Source organism: Crocuta crocuta, unplaced genomic scaffold (assembly GCF_008692635.1).
Source record: "Crocuta crocuta isolate KB4526 unplaced genomic scaffold, BGI_CrCroc_1.0 scaffold255, whole genome shotgun sequence".
NCBI classification, from domain to species: Eukaryota; Metazoa; Chordata; class Mammalia; order Carnivora; family Hyaenidae; genus Crocuta; species Crocuta crocuta.
The window spans coordinates 1,773,063-1,795,553 of NW_027530670.1; the positions used below are offsets into that span (position 1 = coordinate 1,773,063).

Consider the following 22,491-nt stretch of genomic DNA (forward strand, 5'->3'; position numbering starts at 1 on the left):
CGCGGGTCTGAAACCCACGAACCATGAGATCATGACCTGAGCCGAAGCTGGACGCTTAACCAACTGAGCCACCCAGGCGCCCCTTTTTTAATGTTTTCTTTATTTCTGAGGGAGAGACAGCGTGAACAGGGGAGGGTCAGGGAGAGAGGGAGACACAGAATCTGAAACAGGCTCCAGGTTCTGAGCTAGCTGTCAGCACAGAGCCTGATGCGAGGCTCAAACCCATGAACCATGAGATCATGACCTGAGCTGAAATTGGACGCTTAACCTACTGAGCCACCCAGGCACCCTCTCCTGGTTCATGACTTTAAAGCCTGGCATAATGTTTTATTTATTTCTGAGAGGGAGAGACAGCGTGAACAGGGGTGGGTCAGGGAGAGAGGAAGACACAGAATCTGAAACAGGCTCCAGGCTCTGAGCTAGCTGTCAGCACAGAGCCTGATGCGAGGCTCGAACCCACAAACCGTGAGATCATGACCTGAGCTGAAATTGGACGCTTAACCGACTGAGCCACCCAGGCACCCCTTCCTGCTTCTTTATATGCCTGTTAGTTTTTGATAGGATGCTAGATATTATTATATTCTTATAACTACTCTTGAGCTTTCTTGAGGGACATCATTTCTTGAGGGAAAATGTCTGATACTTCTGAAGCTTGCTTTAAGCTTTGTTAGATGGTACCAGAGCAGCCTTTGTTCTAGGGCTATTTTTTTCTTATGAAAGAAGCAAGACCCTTTGAGAGTACTCTACCTGATCTCCTATGAATTACGAGATTTCCCGCTCTGCTGATAGGAATACAGGCTCTTTCTGGCCATCTGGAAGCTCCAGTGATTATTCCCTCTGCTCCTCTTGCATGGTTCTTTACCCAGCTTTGGGTATTTCCCTCATACACATAAACTGAGCAGTACTCTGCTGAAGACTTGAGGGGGAGCCTCTGCAAATCTCTGGAGCTTTCTCCTCTTTTGGTACTCTGCCAAAACTCTGTGAACTTTAGTTGTCTTGGCCTAAAGACAACTTCCTTCCTGGACTCCCTGCTCAATTTCCTCAATTTATGGAGACTGTTGGGCTCTCTCTGTATTCCTTCTTACTGCCTCATGGCCTACAAATTCTCTCTGGACAGTAAGCTAGGATGATCATGGGGCTTGTCTCATGTGTTTCCCTTCTTTCAGGAATCATCACTCTATCCTGTCTGATGTCTAATGTCTGAAAATTGTTGTTTTATATATTTTATCCATTTCTTAAGTTGTTTCAGGAGAGAGGGTCAGTCTATTCTCTGTCACTTCATCTTGGGCACAAGTGGGAGTCCAAATCTAGAATAGTTTGAAGGCAGAGGAAATTATCATCTGTGATTGGTTTGTTGTGGGGATTTTTTGTTTTTGTTTTTGTTTTGTGTTTTGTGTTTTTTTAATGTACTGCTGGCCCCTGATTCACACAGTTCAGATCTGCCTCCTCCCCTCATCAACTCAAATACCTAGACCTTCTACTGAAGCCATCTTAAAGATGAATGGAAATTGTTACCTGATTGGGTAGACCATGGTATTAGTACTGTCATTAAGTCAGACTATGTTGTGGCTTTATTTGTGAATCCAAATGTTCTCCAGATCTACATAATTATTTCTAATAATTATAAAAAGACTTATAAAAATTTTTATTGATATAACTTTTATCAACTTACATATTTAAACTTGACATCAATTTATGTTGTAAGCACTGTTAAAATAACTTTTGTTTCCAAATAGTTCACTTACCATTTATGATCCCTACAGTGCTATTAATAGAAAATGATATATAGTTCAGAAGCTTATTTATGTGTTAGACTTTGCACAATTCTTAAGTTACTTTTGAAATTCCAAAGCATCCTGAGGTTTAGTGAATCCGAATTTTGACTATTGGAAGAAAGGGTGTTAATCTTCTATTATTGTTTTCGTGCTTGCTGATTGAACACAGAAGTGGCATTAGTACTGGCTGCAGAATAGAATCAGACCCCAAAATCTTAAAAAAATCTATAAAAATTTAGCAGCAGAAGATGGTACAGAGATGTGTAGGGTTGTCTACTACTGAATAGCAATAGGTATGAAAGAGGCTTGCATTACAGTTGACTGTGAATGTTTTTGACTCAAGAAATGACTCGACTTCTAGAAAACCTGGAGTGGTCTTAATATGCATCCACAGAAACAGCAAATATGGAAGAGGCACTTCACCCCTGGCTTTTTCCGATACCCAGTTAGTTATTAAGTCCCACTCTTTCTTCCTGCTAGGTAATTTTCATGTACTTTTCTTCTTCCCCTACTTATGTCCATTTGATGCCTGACATCTACCCCCCATAAACAAAGGTCAGCATACTATAGCATGCAAGCCCAATCTGACGTGCTGCCTATTTTTTTTATGGCCCATAAGCTAAGTTCTTTACATTTTTAAATGGCTGAAAAAAATTAAAAAGTAAATATTTGATGGCTTATGAAAAGTATATGAAACTAAAATTTCAGAGTCCATAGGTAAAGTTCTGTTGTGTTGTTCATGGCTGCTGTTATGCTATAACAGCAGCGCTGAGTAGGTGTAAAAGAGATTGTACAACCTACAAAGACAAAAATACTATCTGAAAAAAAAATTTACTATCTGGAGCAGGCCTTTAGAGAAAAAGTTTGCTGAGCCCTGCTCTACATTACTGTTAGAATGTTCATTTAGAAGTGCAAAACTGACAGTATCACACACTTTTCCCCCCACTCCAGATACCAGCTTAAAAGACTTCAGTGACTCCTTATGGGGGGAAAAGATGCAAACTCCTCTGTGTGACATCCAAGAATCTTTACAACCTGGCATTAACCTGTTTTTCCTAGCCTCACCCCTCACCACTCCACTGTTCTCTGCCCCACCAAACTCCCAGTGCTGTTAACACTGAGATATCTGTTCTTTCAACAGCCAGTGCTGTTTCACTCTTTGGAGTGTTTGCAAATACCGTGTGTTAAGCCTGTTCTTACCCCCATTCTCTAACCATAAGTCCCGATTCAGTTATCTAGACCTGCTTTTAATGTCACCTCCTCAGTGAGCATTTGTTAAACAGAGGCTCCTTTCCTCTATAACCTCATGGCATTTTGGCTGTACCTCTTTGGTTAGCATGTACCATATGATACTGTATTTCTAACTGTACCATGAGCTCCTTCAGGGTTAAGAACTCTGCCTTATGCCTCATTGTTCCTCTGGCATCCTGCACGGTATCTCGTGCATGATAGGTAATAAATGATTTTAATGAATAGGTTGATGATTTAGATTGTGATCATATTTCTACTATGTATGTGTAATATATAACATTTTAAAAATCCTCAACTGTGTAATTTGCCCTCTGTCTCTCTCTCTCTCTTTAAAAATACAATGTCAGAAAATGTACCTGGTGATGGAGCTTTGTGAGGATGGAGAACTCAAAGAAATTCTGGATAGGAAAGGGCATTTCTCAGAGAACGAGACCAGGTGGATCATTCAGAGTCTCGCATCAGCCATAGCATATCTTCACAATAAGGGTAAGAAGAAGAGGGTCATCTGACTCATCGACTCCGTGAATGCAGATAGCACTTTTGTTTACGGGTGATCGTATTCAGGATTCATAGTCACAGAAATAATACCCACTAAAATAGAAGATTTTATTTTTAAAAACTTCCTAAATTTTTTAAAACTTTAATTAAATATAATAAATATATTTTAGTTAGAAACAAGGTAGGTATACAGTCATCCTTGTACATGGACAAGGATGAATATTTCTATTCAACAGTCTGAAAAGCTGCTAATCTTATCAAAACAAAAGTAGGCAAGTCAATAATAAAAGTAAAATTTCAAAATGCTTATATTGTATGGAAGCGTTGAATCACTATAGGTATATGCCTGAAACTAATATTATACTGTATGCTAACTAACTGGAATTTAAATAAAAACTTAAAAAACTGTATATTCTAGGCATTTTTGTTTCTTTGTTTTTTGTTTTACAGCAGTTTTAGGTTTGTAGCAAAACTGAGCAGAAGCTACAAGGATATCCGTCTACCCCTGTTTATACATGCACGGCCTCCTCCTGTTAGCAGAGGAGGTACCAGAGGGGTATGCATGTTACAACTGCTGAGCCTACACTGACACACTGTCATCACCCAAAGCCCATAGTTCACATCAGGGTTCACTCTTGGTGGTGTACATTCTGTTGGTTTTGACAAACGTATAATGACATGTATCTACCATTCTAGTATCATACAGAATAGCTTTGCTACCTTAAAAGCCACACGTAAAAATTATTCTAATTGCTTTACTGTTCTTTGATGTTACTGCCACTGCTTTTTCTCAGGCTCCTCCTTTTTCTCTTCAAGGTTATTTGGGCTCACACATGAGTTTAACACCTTCTCATTATACAGATGAGAGAAAAGTTTGTTCCGGAGAGGTGAAGTGACATGGTGAGGTGTGGCAGAGCTAGTATTAGAACCCAAGGGTCCATTCCACAGATATTTCCTGAGCAACTTCTGCGTGTGGTCGGACCCAGAGTTAGAAAGATTAAAAGACAAGGCCCCCACCCTTAAGGAATTCAGACTAGTGGGAGATTGAGTACAGAAAGCAAACTGTAATTCAATGTGATAATTTCTCTAGTGGAAAGCTATATACAGTGCAAGGACTATAGGAACCTAAGTGCCTCAGTTGACCTGAAAAGTCAGAGAAGGATTCACAGAGGAAAAAAAATTTGAGCTGAGGAATACAAACTCAGATAAGAAAGAAGGGAGGGCTTTCCAGGTAGGGGCAACAATTTTTGCAAGGGCAGGAAATCAAGGGCTTAATACTATATGAATGTCAGTCCTCCCACATAGAGCTATAAATTCAGTATAATGCCAACCAAAATTTCCACAGGAATTTTCATGAAACTTGATAAAATTTTTCTGAAGTGGGCGAGAATAGCAAAGAAAACAATTAAAAAGAAGACCGATGGAGGCAGTAGGGAGACTTATTGTGTGCTATTTATGTCAGAAGAGATAAGCAAAGTAATGGAAACAATAAAAATTCCAAAAACACAGGCTGGGAGCTGTGTAAGGGAACTAGAAGTGATTAGGTAGAATTGCCAGTCCAGGGCTCTTCAGCTATATTTTTCCAGCAATTATACATGTAAGTTTTTTAAGTCTGGGGAAATTATTGCTATGGATATGAACTGAATTAGTTACTTGCAGAGGAAATGTTTGGTACATGATTATTTGCATGTATATAAAATCCTACCTGAGGTCTCACATGTTCAACTGGAGATTTTGTGTCTTGGGGTTTTCGTTTGTTTGCTTTTTATTTTAACATATCAAGAGTAGTATGTTGTAGAAAAATATATTGAAATGAGTGCAGTTTGTATACATGTAGTTAAGTTGCAGTGTGCTAAATGTTTATATTGTCACCAGCATATGCATGGAAGTAAAGAAGCAATCCTCTATTTGAAGACCTAAGAACATGGGAAACCTTACGGGGTTTGTAACTATGATTGTCTACCTCCTCCTGGTGTTCGCCTAACTTTGGGCAGGATCCTCTGTCCCGCTCACTAGGCCACCTGTCATGAAGAGTGTCTGCTAGGCCAGTAGGGGGATGGGGAAGAGGAGGGAGTGCAAGAAAATGGCCCCTTCAGATTAAACATGTGGAGAAAAGGGATTTGAATATAAGGGAATGGAACAGGACAGAATTATGCTTGGTTCTCCCCAAAGTTTTTCATGTATGTATGTATGTATGATTTATTTTTTCCAAGGTTTTTAACAGTGGACTTTAGCTTGTCAATTACATATATCTGTTTTATTTATGTCCCCTCTAATTTTCCCTCATTCACTATTCATTTGATTTGTTGTTTATTTTCTTGGTAGATATAGTACATAGAGATCTAAAACTGGAAAACATAATGGTCAAAAGCAGCTTTATTGATGATAACAACGAAATGAACTTAAACATAAAGGTAAGATATTTGAAGTTGTGGTAAATATTTGCCTGTAAACAGTTTGATAGCAAAGTGACAAAGTACATCCTCTTTTTGGAAGCTTCTGAGCAGCCAAAAAATCAGTGTCTTGTGCTAAAAAAATAAACATTGGGGTGCCTGGGTGGCTTGATTGAGCATCCGACTTCGGCTCAGGTCATGATCTCTCACATAAGTTTGAGCCCCGCATTGGGCTCTGTGCTGACAGCTCAGAGCCTGGAACCCACTTCAAATTCTGTGTCTCCCTGTCTCTGCTCCTCCCCCACTCATGCTTTCTCTCTCTCTCTCTGAAAAATAAGTAAACATTAAAAGATTAAAACAATAAAATAAAAATAAAATTTTTACAAAAGAGCTTGTAACTGACAAGAATAATTTTACAAGTAGTGCTGTTGAATCTTTTTTTAAAGTACATATTCATTTTGATGGTTCTAAATCATTAGTTAATAGCAAGCAAACAGATGCTCTGAATTCTAATTAATTTCAAATTTATGCCTGGTAATTTGATGTAAATGTGTTACAGATTTAGGAAAAAACACACCTTGGCTCTGCATTTGATACTAAATTAACGCTAAAGTCTGTATTTCTCATTGAAAATTTTCCTGGGTATTAATATTTATGTCCTAAGCACAATTAATGTGCCAAGTGTTTATTCTTCAAGATTTTATTCAAATTAAGTGTTCCTTAATGTCAAATAAATGATAGGATACATTATTTATTACTTAGCACTTTAATAGTGGCTGCTTTCAAAATATATGAATGTGTTAATTTAGGAATAAAATGTTGTCTGTGAATAACTCGCTTTGTTGCAGGAGCTAAATCCCCATGTAATATAAGTGAGTTTAACAGCATTGTTGTTTTACCAAAGTAAGTAAATATTCTTGAATATTTTCATTTTAAACTCTGTGTGGGCAGGAATTATGTATGTTTTATTCACTGTTGGTACCTGGAGTAATGCCTGAAAACATAGTATGTGCTCACTTAATATTTAATGTTTGGTAAATGAGGGAATGATTGCTCTCTAAAGAACTGAATCGATTGTAAAACCTTTTATATTTTTGATATTTGTGTAGATTTTCTGTGGAGAAAGATACATAGTATAATGTTCCAGGTGAGAGAATTGTGAAAACTTATGGAGAAATTGGTTATTCTATTTAGAAAAATAGTGGCATCACACACTGATAGGAACATTTTCTTACTCCAGAAGGCACTGGAAACTTTGCATTGAGTGTCCGTGGACCAAGAGCCTATCTTTGGTTGTATGATCAATAAATGTGCCTGTTTTTTTTTTGTTTTTTGTTTTTTTTGCTTTAAGCCCAAGGCTGTTCCAACATGGGAGACAAGACCAAGGGCACACACTGAATATTTAATAACCGACTGTGTCCTGATCACGATTTGGAGCAGAGCAGGAAGAGATCAGTTGCAACAGCAGGGCCTCCCATGTATTTGTAGCTTCACAGTTGCCTTTTTTTCCCTGTTAATTTGCTTCTTGTAGTTTTTAATAGCGTCATAATTGTTTTAATTAGTATACTCTAGATACACAAAGGAAGTTATAGTAAAGAAAAGATAGTATTTACCAGAGATAGTGTCTTATAAATAATTATAAAAAGGGGGCATTTTCTGTGAGTGCTGCCAAGGATAATGATCGCATTTCTAATGGTGCTTTAAACTGGAACAGAGCTTGAGTGTCAGAAAAATAAGAGAGTGAACCTACTAAGGCCAGAATGCATTTTACGATGAAAGAGGTTTTTGGGGGGGGGTTTTGTTTCTTTTATTTCTGAGATAGAGAGACAGTGTGAGCAGGGAAGGGTCAGAGAGGGAGGGAGATACGGAATCTGAAGCAGGCTCCAAGCTCTGAGCTAGCTGTCAGCACAGAGCCTGATGCGGGGCTCGAAACCATGGACCGTGAGATCATGACCTGAGCTGAAGTCAGATGCTTAACCGACTGAGCCACCCAGGCACCCCTGAAAGACGTTTTTAAAACTAACTTTTTTTTTAATCTGAAAAAGCTAACTGTCTTCTTTCAAAATAGAACTTCCCATGTTGAGCTGGTAAGTTTAACTAGAAGGAAAAATCAATCGATATCCTGGGTGTCTGCTCTAAATAGGAGACACCAAGCTTCTCTTTACCAACAAGGTTTTTCTTCTTCTTAAAGAGGGGTGTTAGGGAAGTGAAAGCAAGGTCCTTATTAGTAATACAAATAAAACCCCTCCATCTCAAGAATCCTCGAATTAAATACAGTGCAATTACAGTGTGGTAGAACGCCTGCCTTCAGAATGAGCGAACTCTGCGACAGGAAAACAGGTGACTGGGTTTCTTCTTCTAGGTGACTGACTTTGGCTTAGCTGTGAAGAAGCAAGGCAGGAGTGAAGCCATGCTGCAGACTACATGTGGGACTCCTATCTATATGGGTACGTTCACAGATTTAAAACAATCTTTTTAAATTATCTTTTTAAAATGATTTTTAAATCATTTAAAATTATATAAAGAAGTAGACAACTAATGTAGATCAAAACTTGAGCAATTTGAAAGGACTCCTAAAACTCAATGCTGAAAGGAATCCAATTTAAAAGTGGGCAGAATAGCTGAATAGATATTTCTCCAAGGAAGACTTGGAGATCCATATGGCCAACAGATACATGAAAACATGCTCAACATTGCTCATCATCAGGGAAATGCACATAAGAACCACAATGAGATATCACGTCACACCTGTCAGAATGGCTGCTGTCAAAAGGACAAGATATAGTAAGTGTTGGCGAGGATGTGGTGAAAAGGGAATCCTCATACACTGTTGGTGGGAATGTAGATCGGTGCAGCCACTGTGGAAAATAGTGTGGAGGTTTTTAAAAACAGAAATGCCATGTGATACAATAATTCCACTTCTGAGTATTTATCTGAGGAAACGAAGCCACTAACTTGGAAAGACATGTCCACCTCCATGTGCGTTGCAGCATTATTTATGGTAGCCAAGCCATGGAAGTAGCCCAAGTGTTCATCAATGGAGGAACTGGTAAAGATGTGGTACGTTCGGGTAAGTTTAAGTACTCAGCCATGTAAAGAAATGAAAGTTTGCAGCAACACAGATGGACCTAGAGGGCATTAGGCTAAGTTAAAGAAGTCAGACAGAGAGAGAGAGGAAAATGCCATATAATTTCACTTAAAGGTGGAATCTAAAAAAAATAAAGCAAATAAACAAACAAAACAAAACAGAAACAGACTCGTAGATACAGAGAGCAAACTGGTAGTTTTGGAGGTGATGGGCAAAATAGGTAAACGGGATTAAGAGGTACAGTCTTCCAGTTATAAAATAAATGAGTCACGGGGATGTACAGCATAGAGAATATAGTCAGTAACATCGTAATAACTTTGTGATAGATGGTGACTAGACCTATTGTGGTGATCATTTAGTAATGTATATAAATGTTAAATCACTATGTTGTACACCTGAAGCTAATATAATGTTGTATGACAACTATACTTCAATTTTAAAAAATAACAGAAAAAGAAGAAAACCTTGAGCAGTCTGTTTTGCCCTAATTTGACTTAATGGCCCTGTAATCAAGCTACTTTTTCTTTTCCTAGGTCAAATAATTTCATTGTTTTACTATTTTTCTCACAGTTCTTATCTTTAAAGATTATAGTTTTTCTTGGTTTTCTGGACTCTTCTTACACTTGTTTATATCTCTTAGGTAATCATACCCCAAACTTAATTATTGGTTTTGTGAATTCATGCTGAAATGATGTGTGTGTTTTGCTTTTTTCCATTTTTTTATCCAATTTTATTGCCATCAAATGGTACATCATAAAGAGTACCGATTAAATATATTTTGTAAAGCAACAGTTTACCGTTTTTCCAAGTGTGATTTTTAGCAGCTTTACTGAGGTACAATTTAAATGCCATAAAAAGCGTACCATTCAGTGATTTTTTCCTACATTCACAGACTTGTGCAACCACCACCACAGTCCGGTTTTAGAATAATTCTACCCCACAAAATTGCCTCCTGCCCAATTGTACTCAGTACAAACCCCGGTTTGTACCCCAGGAACCACTAATCTTTTTGTGTCTCTATATTTGCCTTTCCTGGACATTTTGTATGAAGGGAGTCATACCATATGTTGTCTTTTATGTCTGGCTTCTTTCACTTAAGCGAACTGTTTTTGCAGTACCTTCCTGGTGTAGCCGTAGTCTGTCCCTTTATATTTCTGAACAGTTGTCTGTGGCATGGATATGCCACCTTTCGTTCATCTGTTAGCTGATGGATACAGAGATTGTGTCCAGTTTGGGGCTATCATGAATAATGCTGCTATGAACTTTTGTGTCCAAATTTTCGTGTGGACACATTTTCTTTGGGAGCTACCTAGAAGTGAAGTTGCTGGGTCATAGATTATTTATGTTTAAGTTTTCAAGAAACTGCCAAATGGCTTTTCAAAGTGACTATAGCATTTTACCTTTCCACTAGCATGTAGGTATGAGAATTCCAGTTTCTTTTTATCCTTGCTGACACTTGATAAACACCTTTTCTTGTAATTATAGTCAATGTAGTGGGTGTGAAGTGGTATCTCCTCGTGGTTTTTAATTTGCTTATTTAATTTTCCTAATGGCCAATGAGGGTGAGCATCTTTTCACATAGCTATTAGTCATTCATAATCTTCTTTGATGAAAAGTCTATTCAAATCTGTACCTAGGAGATGATTATATATGTTTTCTCTTTATATTTATTAACAAAATAACTGCATTAATTGGTTTTTGAAATGTTGAACTATCCTTGCACCTTTGAATTAAACTCCAGTTGGTTTAATATACTACTCTATTCAACTTGTCACCACTTTATTTAGGTACTTTGAATGTAGCATTCTTTCTTTTGTGCTGCCCTTGCCTTTTTTGTTGTTAGGGTTATACTAGCCTCGTTTATTTTATTTTATTTTTTTTAATTTTTTTTAAATGTTTTATTTATTTCTAGGAGAGAGAGAGAGAGAGACAGCGTGAGCAGGGGAGGGTCAGAGAGAGAGGGAGTCGCAGACTGAAACAGGCTCCAGGCTCTGAGCTGGCAGTCAACACAGAGCCCGACGCGGGGCTCGAACCGACGAACCGCGAGATCATGACCTAAGCGAAAGTCGGACGCTTAACCGACTAAGCCACCCAGGCGCCCCTATTTTTTTTTTAATTTTTTTTTATGTTTTATTTATTTCTAGGAGAGAGAGAGACAGCGTGAGCAGGGGAGGGTCAGAGAGAGAGGGAGTCACAGACCGAAAGAGGCTCCAGGCTCTGAGCTGGCAGTCAGCACAGAGCCCGACGCGGGGCTCGAACCCAGGAACCGCGAGATCATGACCTAAGCGAAAGTCGGACGCTTAACCGACTAAGCCACCCAGGCGCCCCTAGCCTCGTTTAAAAAATAAAATGATATGTGCATTAACTGCTAAGTAACAGAAATTATCTATTCATTAATAGTTTGATGAAATTTCCCCTTAAAATTTTTTGGCCCTGGTACCATTTGGTAGATTAAGTTTCTATTATATTTTCTATTATATTTGGTAGATTAAGTTTCTATTATACTTTTTCTGGGTTAGTCACATTTTCCACACCTTCTTGAATTGTTTTGATAGAAAATTATTCATTGTGTTGAGATTTTAAGGTTTATTGACATAAATGTGCATATTATATTCACTTACAATTTTTTCTTTTTTTATTAAAAAATTTTTTAATGTTTACTTATTTTTGAGAGACACATAGAGCATGAGTGGGGGAGGGGCAGAAAGAGAGGGAGACACAGAATCTGAAGCAGGCTTCAGGCTCCAAGCTGTCAGCACAGAGCCCGAGGCGGGGCTCAAACCCACAAACTGTGAGATCATGACCTGAGCTGAAGTCGGATGCTTAACGGACTGAGCGACCCAGGGACCCTACACTTACAGTTTTCTAATTCTCCAGTGTATCTGTGGTTCTGCCCCTTTAATAATTCCTAATATTTTTTAAGAAGGTCATATGATGTCATATTAGCAATATGTCCTGCATCACCTGGCTAACTGGGGATTCCAGCTCTATCACTTACCCCTGGGCAAACAACCTGACTGCTTTTGTTGCAGTTCTACATCTGTATAATGGGGAGTATGTTATCCATTTGTCAAACAATTTTTGAGGGTCTACTTTGTATAGGAACTGGTCTGGGTATTGGGACCACAGCAGTGAACAAACTTTTTAAAAATGTCATGTGGGTGCAAGCATTAAACAAAATAAAAAAGTAAAATGTCTGGTATTATCTGGGATGTTAGAAAGAAGTGCTAAGAAAGAAAAATAAACCAAGGAAGGGGAAAGGATGTATTTAGGATGGTAATAATAATGTCTTTCTTATCAGGTTGACATGAGAATTGAAAGAGAAAATACATGTAAAGTGCTTAGCACATTACCTGACACTTAGTGCTCAATTTAAGCTCTTGCAATAATACTAATCATTTTTTTTTCTTGATCAGATTTGTTAGTGGTTAGGACAATTTATTGGGCTTTCAAAGAACCAGCTCAAGTCTAATGTTATTTGGTTGGCTTTTTCATTAATTTCTGCTTTTATCTTTCTGAATTGATTCTTTATATTTTCTTTTGGTTTATTTAACTTCCTAAGCTAAATGCTTATTTGTGTTCAGTCTTCTTATTTTCTACATATTTTCCTCTGAGTATTTCTTTGACCATTTCTATTGCTATACAGTATTCTTTCTAACTATTATTCATTTTTTAATAGTCTATAATTTTAGTTTCAGTCTTCTTTAATCCAAGAATCATTTAGAAATGCTTTTAGAATTTCCCAGGTGGTTGGGGTATGTTTGATGTTCATGTGAATATGGGTTAGTTTTCCTAGCCTTTGGTTTTTCTGCCTGCTTTTCTTCATTGTCCTGAGAATTGTGACTTAAAGGTTTTCAGCTTCTAGGAATGTTTTTTTGTGATTGAACACATAGTTGGTTTTTGCAAATGTTGCATTGGATATTTAGAATGTGTATATATTCCTGTTTTATTGACCACACAAATTTCTCTGTGCATGTATTTACAAAATCAAGTATGATACCTTTGTGATTCAAACGTCCCATATTATTAACTTAATTTTGATTGCTTCTGTTGATTTCAAAGATAGTTATTAAAGTCATCCACCAAGATAGGGATTTAACAAGTATTTTTGTACCTTTTATAGATTTCTTTTAAAATATTACTTTATTGAAACATAATTTACATACAATAAAATGCACAGATTTTAAGTGTAAAGTTCAATGCATTTTGACAAATGCATATGCTTATATAATCACCACCCCAATGAAGGTATAGATCATGTCTTTTGCCCTGGAAAATTCCTTTGTGTCGCTCTCTGTCAGTCTCCGACCTAGACCCCAACAACTACTGATGATTTTTATCACTAAACCTTAGTTTTGCTTGTCTAGAACTTTATTTGTATCGGTGTACATTCTTGTGTCTGTCTTCTTCTGTTCTGTGTCATGATTTTGAGACTTACCCATGTCATATCAATGGATTATTCATTTCTATTGCTGAGGAGTATACTTAGTTCTGGGTTTTTTTTTTGTTTTTTTTTTTTTTGCCTACTTGATATATAAAGTTTCAAAACTGTTCTATCTTATTTGGGAAAAGGCTACTTGAGATTCTGTTCATATCCTCCTGTTGGCAAAAGACATCTGGTCTGTAGTTACATGGGGAAAATATATCCAAGCACCCTGAGTTTTATGCCTGCTTATTAGCTGTCTACACTGATAACAAGTGAGAGAACAAGAGAGAAGACAGATGGTTTGTAGAGCTTTGCTGACTTCCTAAGTGGCTCCCTGGCACCGTCATTCTGGCCTCTGCCTCCCTGTGAGGGCTGTGATGGCAGCGCACATGGAAACACCCCCAGTAATTAAAATGGCTCTGAAAGACGAAGGCCCAGAATCCCGGCCCCTGCCTTTTGGGGCACCCAGTGTGGAGGGCTTTCGTGGAATCGAATCATAGACTTGCCCTTGTCATTGACTCAAGGCCACAAAGCGACTTGAACTTTAATGATTCCGTATTTAAAGAGTTTAAGTAGAGTTAAGGACTACAAGTAGTTGCTTAAAGGAAGATACTAATTAATTTTCAGTGATTTGGAAATGAATTACCCAGTTTTGTTAATTATCTATAGTTGAGACTTTACCCATTCTTTCTTCTCTTTACGTTTTGATTCCTTTTTGTTGCTTTTTAGTTCCTTTGACAACAGGCAGAGGAAGTGAAATTCCATTTACTTTTAGTAGTTACAAAAGAGAGGTGGGGGGCAGGAGAATGAAACTTTTCTAAAGTAACACCTTTTATGTAGGGGGCACTCTGTAGCTGTGCAACTTTAGGCACGTCACTTCATATATCTGAACCTTAGTTTCCCCACTGGCAAAGGGAGCCAGATGCTCATCCCAAGATTCATAACATGATTTATACAAATAACATAATTTATATAAAATTACTTTGTAAATATTAAAGTTCTTTTGAAATATATATACCTACATTTTCTTTTTTTATGTTTATAACTGTTTTATTCTTTCTTTTTCCTTAAGGAAAGATATTTGATCTCTTGCCATAGAGGCACAATAGGCTATTCCTGAAATATCATATGTGACATTTTTTAAAGCCATTTAAAAGCCAGACATTATCAAGTAATCTAATCATTAAAATGTGCTCCCTTAAAGTAAAAGAAAGAAAGAAAGAAAGAAAGAAAGAAAGAAAGAAAGAAAGAAAAGAAAAAACAACTATTTTGAGAAGCTTGTTTAAAAAAGTCCTATTGTGAACACAATGTAAAGTACGGAGCGCAGAGCTGGGGACTCAGAATGCCGGGATCCTTGTCCTCGTTGGCTGTTTGATCCAGTTAGACTGTAGGAGCTCTCTCTTTGCCTTAGTTTTCTCATTTAGAACATGTGGAAAATAATTTGTGTCCTGTCATAGGAGTGCTGTGTTATTATTATTATTATTTTACTAAAGTGACTTATAACCATTTATCTTCGTTTCTCTGTGAATCCAGATTTCCACATATTGGGCTTGCTTTAAATTGTATCCACTTCAGGCATGTATTCAATTCTATTTTTGGAAAGGAACTGAGATATTGTTGTCTTCTACTGTAACTTACACAATCTTTGCAAAATCATTTCTTAACAATTTCAAAGGAATGAAGAGTAGTACATTTAGTTACACAGTTTATGCCATCGTTCCATTAGAAGCTAAATGACAGGAGTGAGGGTACAATGACATCAATTGTTAAGGCCTGTACATTATTCATTTAACATCTGCTGTTGGTTCTCCTTTTCCCTGTGGAGGAATAAATTACAACACATCAGCACATTTTTCATGCTTTGTGTTTAAGCGTTTAAACTTCATTTATTGTATTATTAATATTATTTCATTTCTGCTTATTTGACAGCCCCTGAAGTTATCAATGCCCATGACTATAGCCAGCAGTGTGACATTTGGAGCATAGGTGTGATAATGTACATTCTGTAAGTAGACCGCTAAAGGTACAGTTTAAAATGAATGGGTAGTCCCTAACTGTAGAATTACATAGATTTTAAATTAAGGCTCAGCAAGATAGACTGAAAAAACAATTGAGAAGTCCTTCTAAAAGCTCTCTTACTAGTTGTCAGCTACATCCTCTAGGTATTTTTTTAATACTATAAATTTATAACATACAGGTTTGCTTTCCATTGACCTATAAATGCTAGAATACATGACATGATCTGAATGAACTCTTGCTTAACACCTCTCTGATCCTTTGCTACAAACCAGAAAGCTTCTTTGTATTTTCTCAAGAGATTTATCGGCAGAGACAGGTACTATGATCTGGCACCTAGCGGTCCTGTGGACAGGGCATATGTGAGGAGTGGGATGTTAACTAGACAGAGGTTCAGCCCAGGATCCAGGGAGTAGTCCATAGCTCCTAATCCTCTTACTGCTACCGATCATCACTGATTCTTTCTCACTCTCAAGATTCAATCAAACCCCATGTCCTGTTCATTTTTCCTTTGAAAAGGAAATTCTTTGGTTTCTCTTCACTTGTATCACTTCTCCTTATGATCCCTTTTCTAGAATATGACATCGTCTTTCTGACTGTTATTCATGCCCCTGGTCTCCCTCCCTAGTTCATCCTTCACATTGCTGTCAGGGTTTTCTAAATAAGTTAGTCAGAGGAGGACAGATATCATATGTTTCACTCATGTAGATCTTGAGAAACTTAACAGAAGACCATGGGGGAAGGGAAGGGGAAGAAAATAGTTACAAACAGAGAGGGAAGGAGGCATACCATAAGAGACTCCTAAATACAGAAAACAAACTGAAGGTGGTTGGGCAGGTGGGGAAAAGGGGATAATGGGTGATGGGCATTGAGGAGGACACTATGTTGGGATGAACACTGGGTGTTGTATGTAAGTGATGAACCATGGGAATTCACCCCCAAAACCAAGAGCACACTTTACACACTGTATGTTAGCAAATTTGACAATAAATTATATTAAAAAAATAAATCTCAACTCTGATGGTACTACTTCTCTGATTCACACCCTCTGATACTTCTCCCTTGTTATAGAAAAATGTCAGAGCATCCCAGCATGGCATGGGAGTGAGTCTTTCATGACCTGGCTCCAGTATGCCTTTCCAGTCTTGAGTTAGATGTGTATCCCCACGCACCTACCCTATGCTGGAGCCATGCAGGCCACTCTTTATGATTCATATACCATGTATCACATGTCTCTGGGTCTTTGCTCATGCAGTTCCTTCTACTTGCAGTTCCTTCTACTTAGAATGTTCTTTTATTTCTCTAACTAACCTTTCTCCTGGGTCCTCCAGCTCAAACGTTAACACCTTCTGTTTCTCTTACTCCTACTGTCTACCCCAGCAAAGTTACTGCATTCATTATATGTATATATTCCCTCACTCCACAGAGGAGTTAAGACAAGATACAAAAATGCATGCAAAACAATAACACTGAATGAAAAACAATAATATTTCATCAGGAAAGTTTACACATGTGTACATTTTATAGAATTGTTCACTTTCCTGTGTTCTCATACCATTTTTTAAAACAAGATTATACTGTTGAAATATAATTATCAGAGTATGTTTCTGTTTTCTTTTTTTGTTTTCCTTGCTCTAAATTCCATGAAGAAAGAGATATTCATCTTTGCATCCCTAGTATCTGGTACAATGGTAGGCATGTCAGTGCTCAATATATGTTCGTTAAATTGAATTAAAGCGAATTGTCTAAGAGGTGTTCTGAAAAGTTAGTGGCCGTTGTTCTGCCTCTTGGTGAGTATGAACATTTTTATGCTGATGCAACATTAGTTTTATGGTCATATTGAAGATTTCACTGTGCACTACCTCTTCCAGATCATTTCTAAATATTGACATCACAGTAGTTACATTTTCACAGTTCTGTGAAATGGAATGCGCAGGCAGTAGAAATTGGAAGATGTGATTGTGGCTGTAACTCACATGGTCAACACACATCACTGCTCGGATTGCATAAAGTAAAAATGTATTCACAAAGTTTTTGATCATTGTTTTGTGCTGATTACAATCATACCATAAAAATTCTGAGCCTTAGTCTTTAATTAAAAAGATGACTATTTTAAATTAGTGTTTTATACTTAGAAGAATTTCCAGACAAGTCAAACACAATATATGTAATCTATTATTATACAATTCATGTGGTGTTTGCTGCCTTCTTAGTTTGAATTTGTTGTTAAAGAAAGTGATAGTGTATTACATATCTTAAGTTTTTCCTCCTTCTTAAAGATATAATTTTAATTTTTCTGCTTCAGAGCGTGACTGCATATCATCATAATGACATATTTTTTTCTTTACAGTAGACTCTTAGCTAATCAGTGCCTATTCATTAATTTGCCTGAGCCTGGTGTTCTCATAGATAATTTCTTTCACCAAGGGCACAAACATATTACCTTTTCCAGGGGGGTTATTTTCTTGTTTATCAGTTACCCCTGATTCATTTCTGCTTAATTGGACAATGATAATGTACTTCCTCAAGGTGAAATTAACATAAACACTCTTCATGGGTACTATCCTCTGCTGTTGTGATTCCTACGAAGGCAACAGAAAATAATAGAAAGGCTTCAAGAGGCATTTTTCATGTCTTGGATTCCCGTTTCTGTATGTGCAGAAAATTGCTGTCATAAAATTTCATATGCTGCTGATTGACCAACCATTAGATACATTTTGTGTAAGTAAAATTGCAAAGGACAGAAAAAAAGTGAGATTTTTTTTTTTAACATGGCCCTTAAGCTATAGGGGCATGCTAGTCAGGCAATGCAGGGGCAGCTAAGAAATTGGTGAATGTGCATATCACTGGTTGTTAACAGACTCAATGAGCTGGACTCTTGATGGGCTGTACTTGTTATAATAGATAGTAATTGTCCGTAAGACCGTTTATCTAGCTTTTTTTTTTTTTTGCATTTTGAAACTAAACAATAGTGAGGCAAATAAGATCAGAGAGAGGAGGATCACAATGAGCTGAAGAAATAAAAAGTATTAAAATAAGAGATTGTAGAACAACTTGATAAATGTCTCTTAACAAGAAGCTATGCAAATGAAAAAAGCTCTGTTTTCCAGCCTAGATTGAGAAACTACAAGGATGAAAGCAATTTTTTCCCCAGGAAATCATCATCATCATCCTCATTATCATGTGAATTATTTAGAAAATTTAGATTTATTCAAAAAATGTTCATGGTAAAGATTTTAAAAGAACTCCAAAATATAACTTTAAAAGTAAAAGTAAAAATCTAATTGCTGGGCAACTTAGAGATCATTATACTTATGGACATAATAGACTAACATTTGAAGAGTGTAATGGAATTATGACGTTTTATTCTTTCAGTAATAAAGTGGAAAAATATAATCCTGAGAGTTGACGACAGGCATATGGTATTGCCTCTGTGATGAGTCCAGTTCCAGCTTCTGTCTGGTTGTCATTCGCAAAATCTGGTTGTTGTCTATAGGGTTGTATTCAGAGGTAGGGATTAACAGAAAAGATGATGGCTAACATTTGTTGAGAATATACTATGAAGAACTGAACTCAGCTTTTACACAAGTTCTTGTAGTTTGGGTCTGGATTACTAACTGAAGCATAGGCTAGCCATGCTCTTTCTAAGATACAGTACAGTACTTCCTTTGAAAAGATTCTGAAGACACAGAGTCCCTGTATTACAGAATATGCAACATGCCCATAATGACTTTATATATGCTGCCAACGGTTTTACTGATGTTGATCACTATGTACACTCAGTTTTCATTCCAGACTGAAGGGTCAAATCATCATCATCTAACTTTCTTCATCCAGGTTATCTTCCTTTTGTATTCCAGTTTTGAAGAGTTGTGTCCGTTTTAATGTGTTTTTGACTTTGACTCAGGGCCGATACACTCCAGGGTTGTTCTTGGTTTATTCTTACCAACATTTGTGTAATATTTTACCATGGATACAACTCTCACTGGACTCTGATAACTCAGTATATTTTCCTCAACTTTCAGTTTGAATTACGTCCTGTAAAGCATTACGTTATCCTCGCTCACACTGAAGTGTGTCTCCACTGTTATTTGTACACTTAAAATCTCACACCTTCCTGTATTTTGGCCCTATTTAAGCTTAGTTCTCCCCCATCTGGAACACCTTTGGGCCATTTGCTAATCTGGAGACTTCAATGTCTATAAGGGCCTAGCACTGATCTGCAAAAACCCTGTTCTTCTGTTTGTACATCTAGAGAGATGCCCACTTATAGCTATCCTTTATTTAAGTTTAAAGCACCCCTACTTCCAAGTCCTACTGAAACTTAGTTTTCAATAGCCTCATTTTTAAATAGTTTATTGTCAAGTTGGTTTCCATATAACACCCAGTGCTTATCCCCACAAGTGCCCTCCTCCATGCCCATCACCCGCCTTCCCCTCTCCCCCACCCCCATCAGCCCTCAGTTTGTTACCTCATTTTGATTATTTTTAAAAACTCTAAACAAAATGATTGCCTTTATTGTAGATTATATGGAGAACCACCCTTTCTGGCAAGCTCAGAAGAGAAGCTGTTTGAGCTAATAAGAAAGGGAGAACTACATTTTGAAGATCCAGTCTGGGATTCCATAAGTGATTGCGGTAAGTATAGATTTGTTATTATTTACTAAAGGAAATATATGTAATGTAAGAAACTTGGCTAGAAATTCAAATACTCGAAATCTGTTTAATCATTACATTTACTTGTAGAAATAAACAGTATTTACTCATAGAAATAGTGATCTCATCATTGTGAATGTTGTCAAAACTTCCAACAAAAACAGAAGATACATAGTAAAAATTGAAGAGGAAATTGCCAATCATCTACCTCATTTTTACTGTAGACCGTAAACCGGCTAATCCAGGCCATAAAACCTCACTGTAGGCCTGAAACATTATTTATTAACCATTTATATTGATGATATTTTTTTAAAAATTGGAATCATCCCTTCAGGTCATATAGACCTAATCTTAAATAAACTGGAAAATGTATGGGATTAATTGTTGCTAAGACAAGATTTTCAGGATTTTCCCTTATTTGCAGCTAAAAGTGTTTTGAAACAACTTATGAAAGTAGACCCTGCTCACAGAATCACAGCTAAGGAACTCCTAGATAACCAGTGGTTAACAGTAAGTGATAGTATTACTTCTTTTTTTTTTTTCTTTTTGACATGCTATCATTGCTTTTTTTTAAATTTGGCCTTGTAGTTTATATATAGTCTTTAAAATAGTCAATTAGTATCATCTTTTGACAAGCTAAAAGAAATGATTGAGCCTTAACACATTTCTCAAATGGATATTTTCATATTATTAAAACTATTACCACAGTTGTTTATATATGTTTACAGAGGTTTAAATGAAGTCTGCTCTGTTCCATGCCTTATCAAGTCCTGTAGAAGAGAGCTGAGAAATGCGCATTATGAAAACTGGAATATTGAAGCAGTCTGTATAGTTCAGTGACGTAAAGCACTGGACCTGTTCACTTCTCTTTCAGCTCTTTGGATAGAAGGAATCTTTGGGGACTTAGAAAAACCAAGATCTCCTAACAGTGGCTGTTAGCTGGCCTGAAATTTTGAGTAATTATTCATTTGCATATTGCTTTCCCCCATTAGACTAACTGCCTTCAGCATAGACCCTATATCTTACCCAGCTTTGTATTTCTGTACTGAGAACATTACCTGGTCATAATAGGAACCTTGGAAGAAACTGCTACTTACCTCCCAATATTTATTCTCTTTTTTTCATCTGGTAATGAGGATCCTCACTTGTAGCTGGAAACATTGCTATCTGGTCTTCTTTGCTAGTTATCCCTAGTTTTTGTTAGTTATGATGGGGGAAGTAGGAGAAATTATTGGGAAATGTCTTTAAATAGGAAGAGCATGGCATTCCTCATCCCCATCATTGTTTGACTCGCCATATTAGACCATAGAATGGGATCCATAAAGTGAGGACTGCAGAGCAATAAGATGCAAGGAACCAGGGCGCTTAGCTCACAGAGCTGCTGTGCCAGCCTTTGGCTGTCCACCTCCAGGCTTTCATAAGAACAGGAAACAAACTTCTGCCATCTTTAAGACAGTGTAAAATACGTTGTTGAGCCTAAGACCAACTAATACAATACTCAGTAAAGAATTGCTGAATGAGTGAATGATTTGATAAATGAATAAGCCTGTAGGTATTTCAGAAAATGTTTTAAGAACTGAGATTAGAGCTTTCTAAATACACATAGGAAATATTGCTAAGCAGTATTCATCTATGAAAAAATTATTGTACATGTATTATTTGCTAGACACTGTGCTAGGTACTGGAGATACATGATATGCTTACCTTGCAGTGGTATTGTCTCAAGGTGACGGTGGTTTGGACAGGGTAGTAGCAATAGAGTTGGAGAGAAATACATGTGATATGTTTTTAAGGTATCATTGACAGGGCTTGGTGTGGATTAAATGAGGAATGAGATTAAGGGAGGAATCAAGGATGACTGCCAGGGTTTTTTTTCCTTCAGGGAGGGTGATGACACAAGAGTTCCATATCAGATGTGCAAAGGTGGACATTTTTGTGGAAATGTTAACTAGATCCAGGTGGAAATGTTAACTAGAACATTGGCTATGTGAGTCTGGAACTGGGAAGTCCGAGCTGGAGATAGAAATTTGGGAATCATGAGTGTATAGATGCCATGTAAAGTCTTCGGGCTGAAGAGATAAATTAGTAAGAGGGTACAGATAGAAAGGAGAAGAGGCCCCAGCACCCTGCTGTTAGACACTACAACATTCAGAAGAGAAGGGATAGCAGGTGAGAAGAGGAGACCATCGGGAGAGTGGTGCCAGAGAAGTTAAGTGAGAAGGTTGAGAAAGTGAGAGCTCAGCTCCCAGGTAAATGCTGCTGAGAGGTCAAGGCAAGATGAGTTTTCATTAGACTGGCCAACAGAGAGATTGGTGGTGACCCTGAAGGCCCAGGTCAGTTTAGATATGTATCAGAAATTTACAGTGATATCACTGTTCCTTTCAATTCT

At 37.3% G+C, this 22,491-nt stretch overlaps 1 protein-coding gene across 2 annotated transcripts in view; it reads left to right on the forward strand.

Moving 5' to 3' along the window:
- Positions 1 to 22,491, forward strand: part of STK33 (serine/threonine kinase 33) — a 164,681-nt gene that overhangs the window by 107,368 nt on the left and 34,822 nt on the right. For both annotated transcript variants that reach the window (XM_077769176.1, XM_077769177.1), the window contains 6 exons: positions 3,374 to 3,512; positions 5,850 to 5,938; positions 8,280 to 8,364; positions 15,361 to 15,436; positions 19,972 to 20,084; positions 20,527 to 20,612. In XM_077769176.1, coding sequence (XP_077625302.1) covers positions 3,374 to 3,512; positions 5,850 to 5,938; positions 8,280 to 8,364; positions 15,361 to 15,436; positions 19,972 to 20,084; positions 20,527 to 20,612 — 588 coding nt within the window. The remainder of the gene's footprint in view (positions 1 to 3,373; positions 3,513 to 5,849; positions 5,939 to 8,279; positions 8,365 to 15,360; positions 15,437 to 19,971; positions 20,085 to 20,526; positions 20,613 to 22,491) is intronic.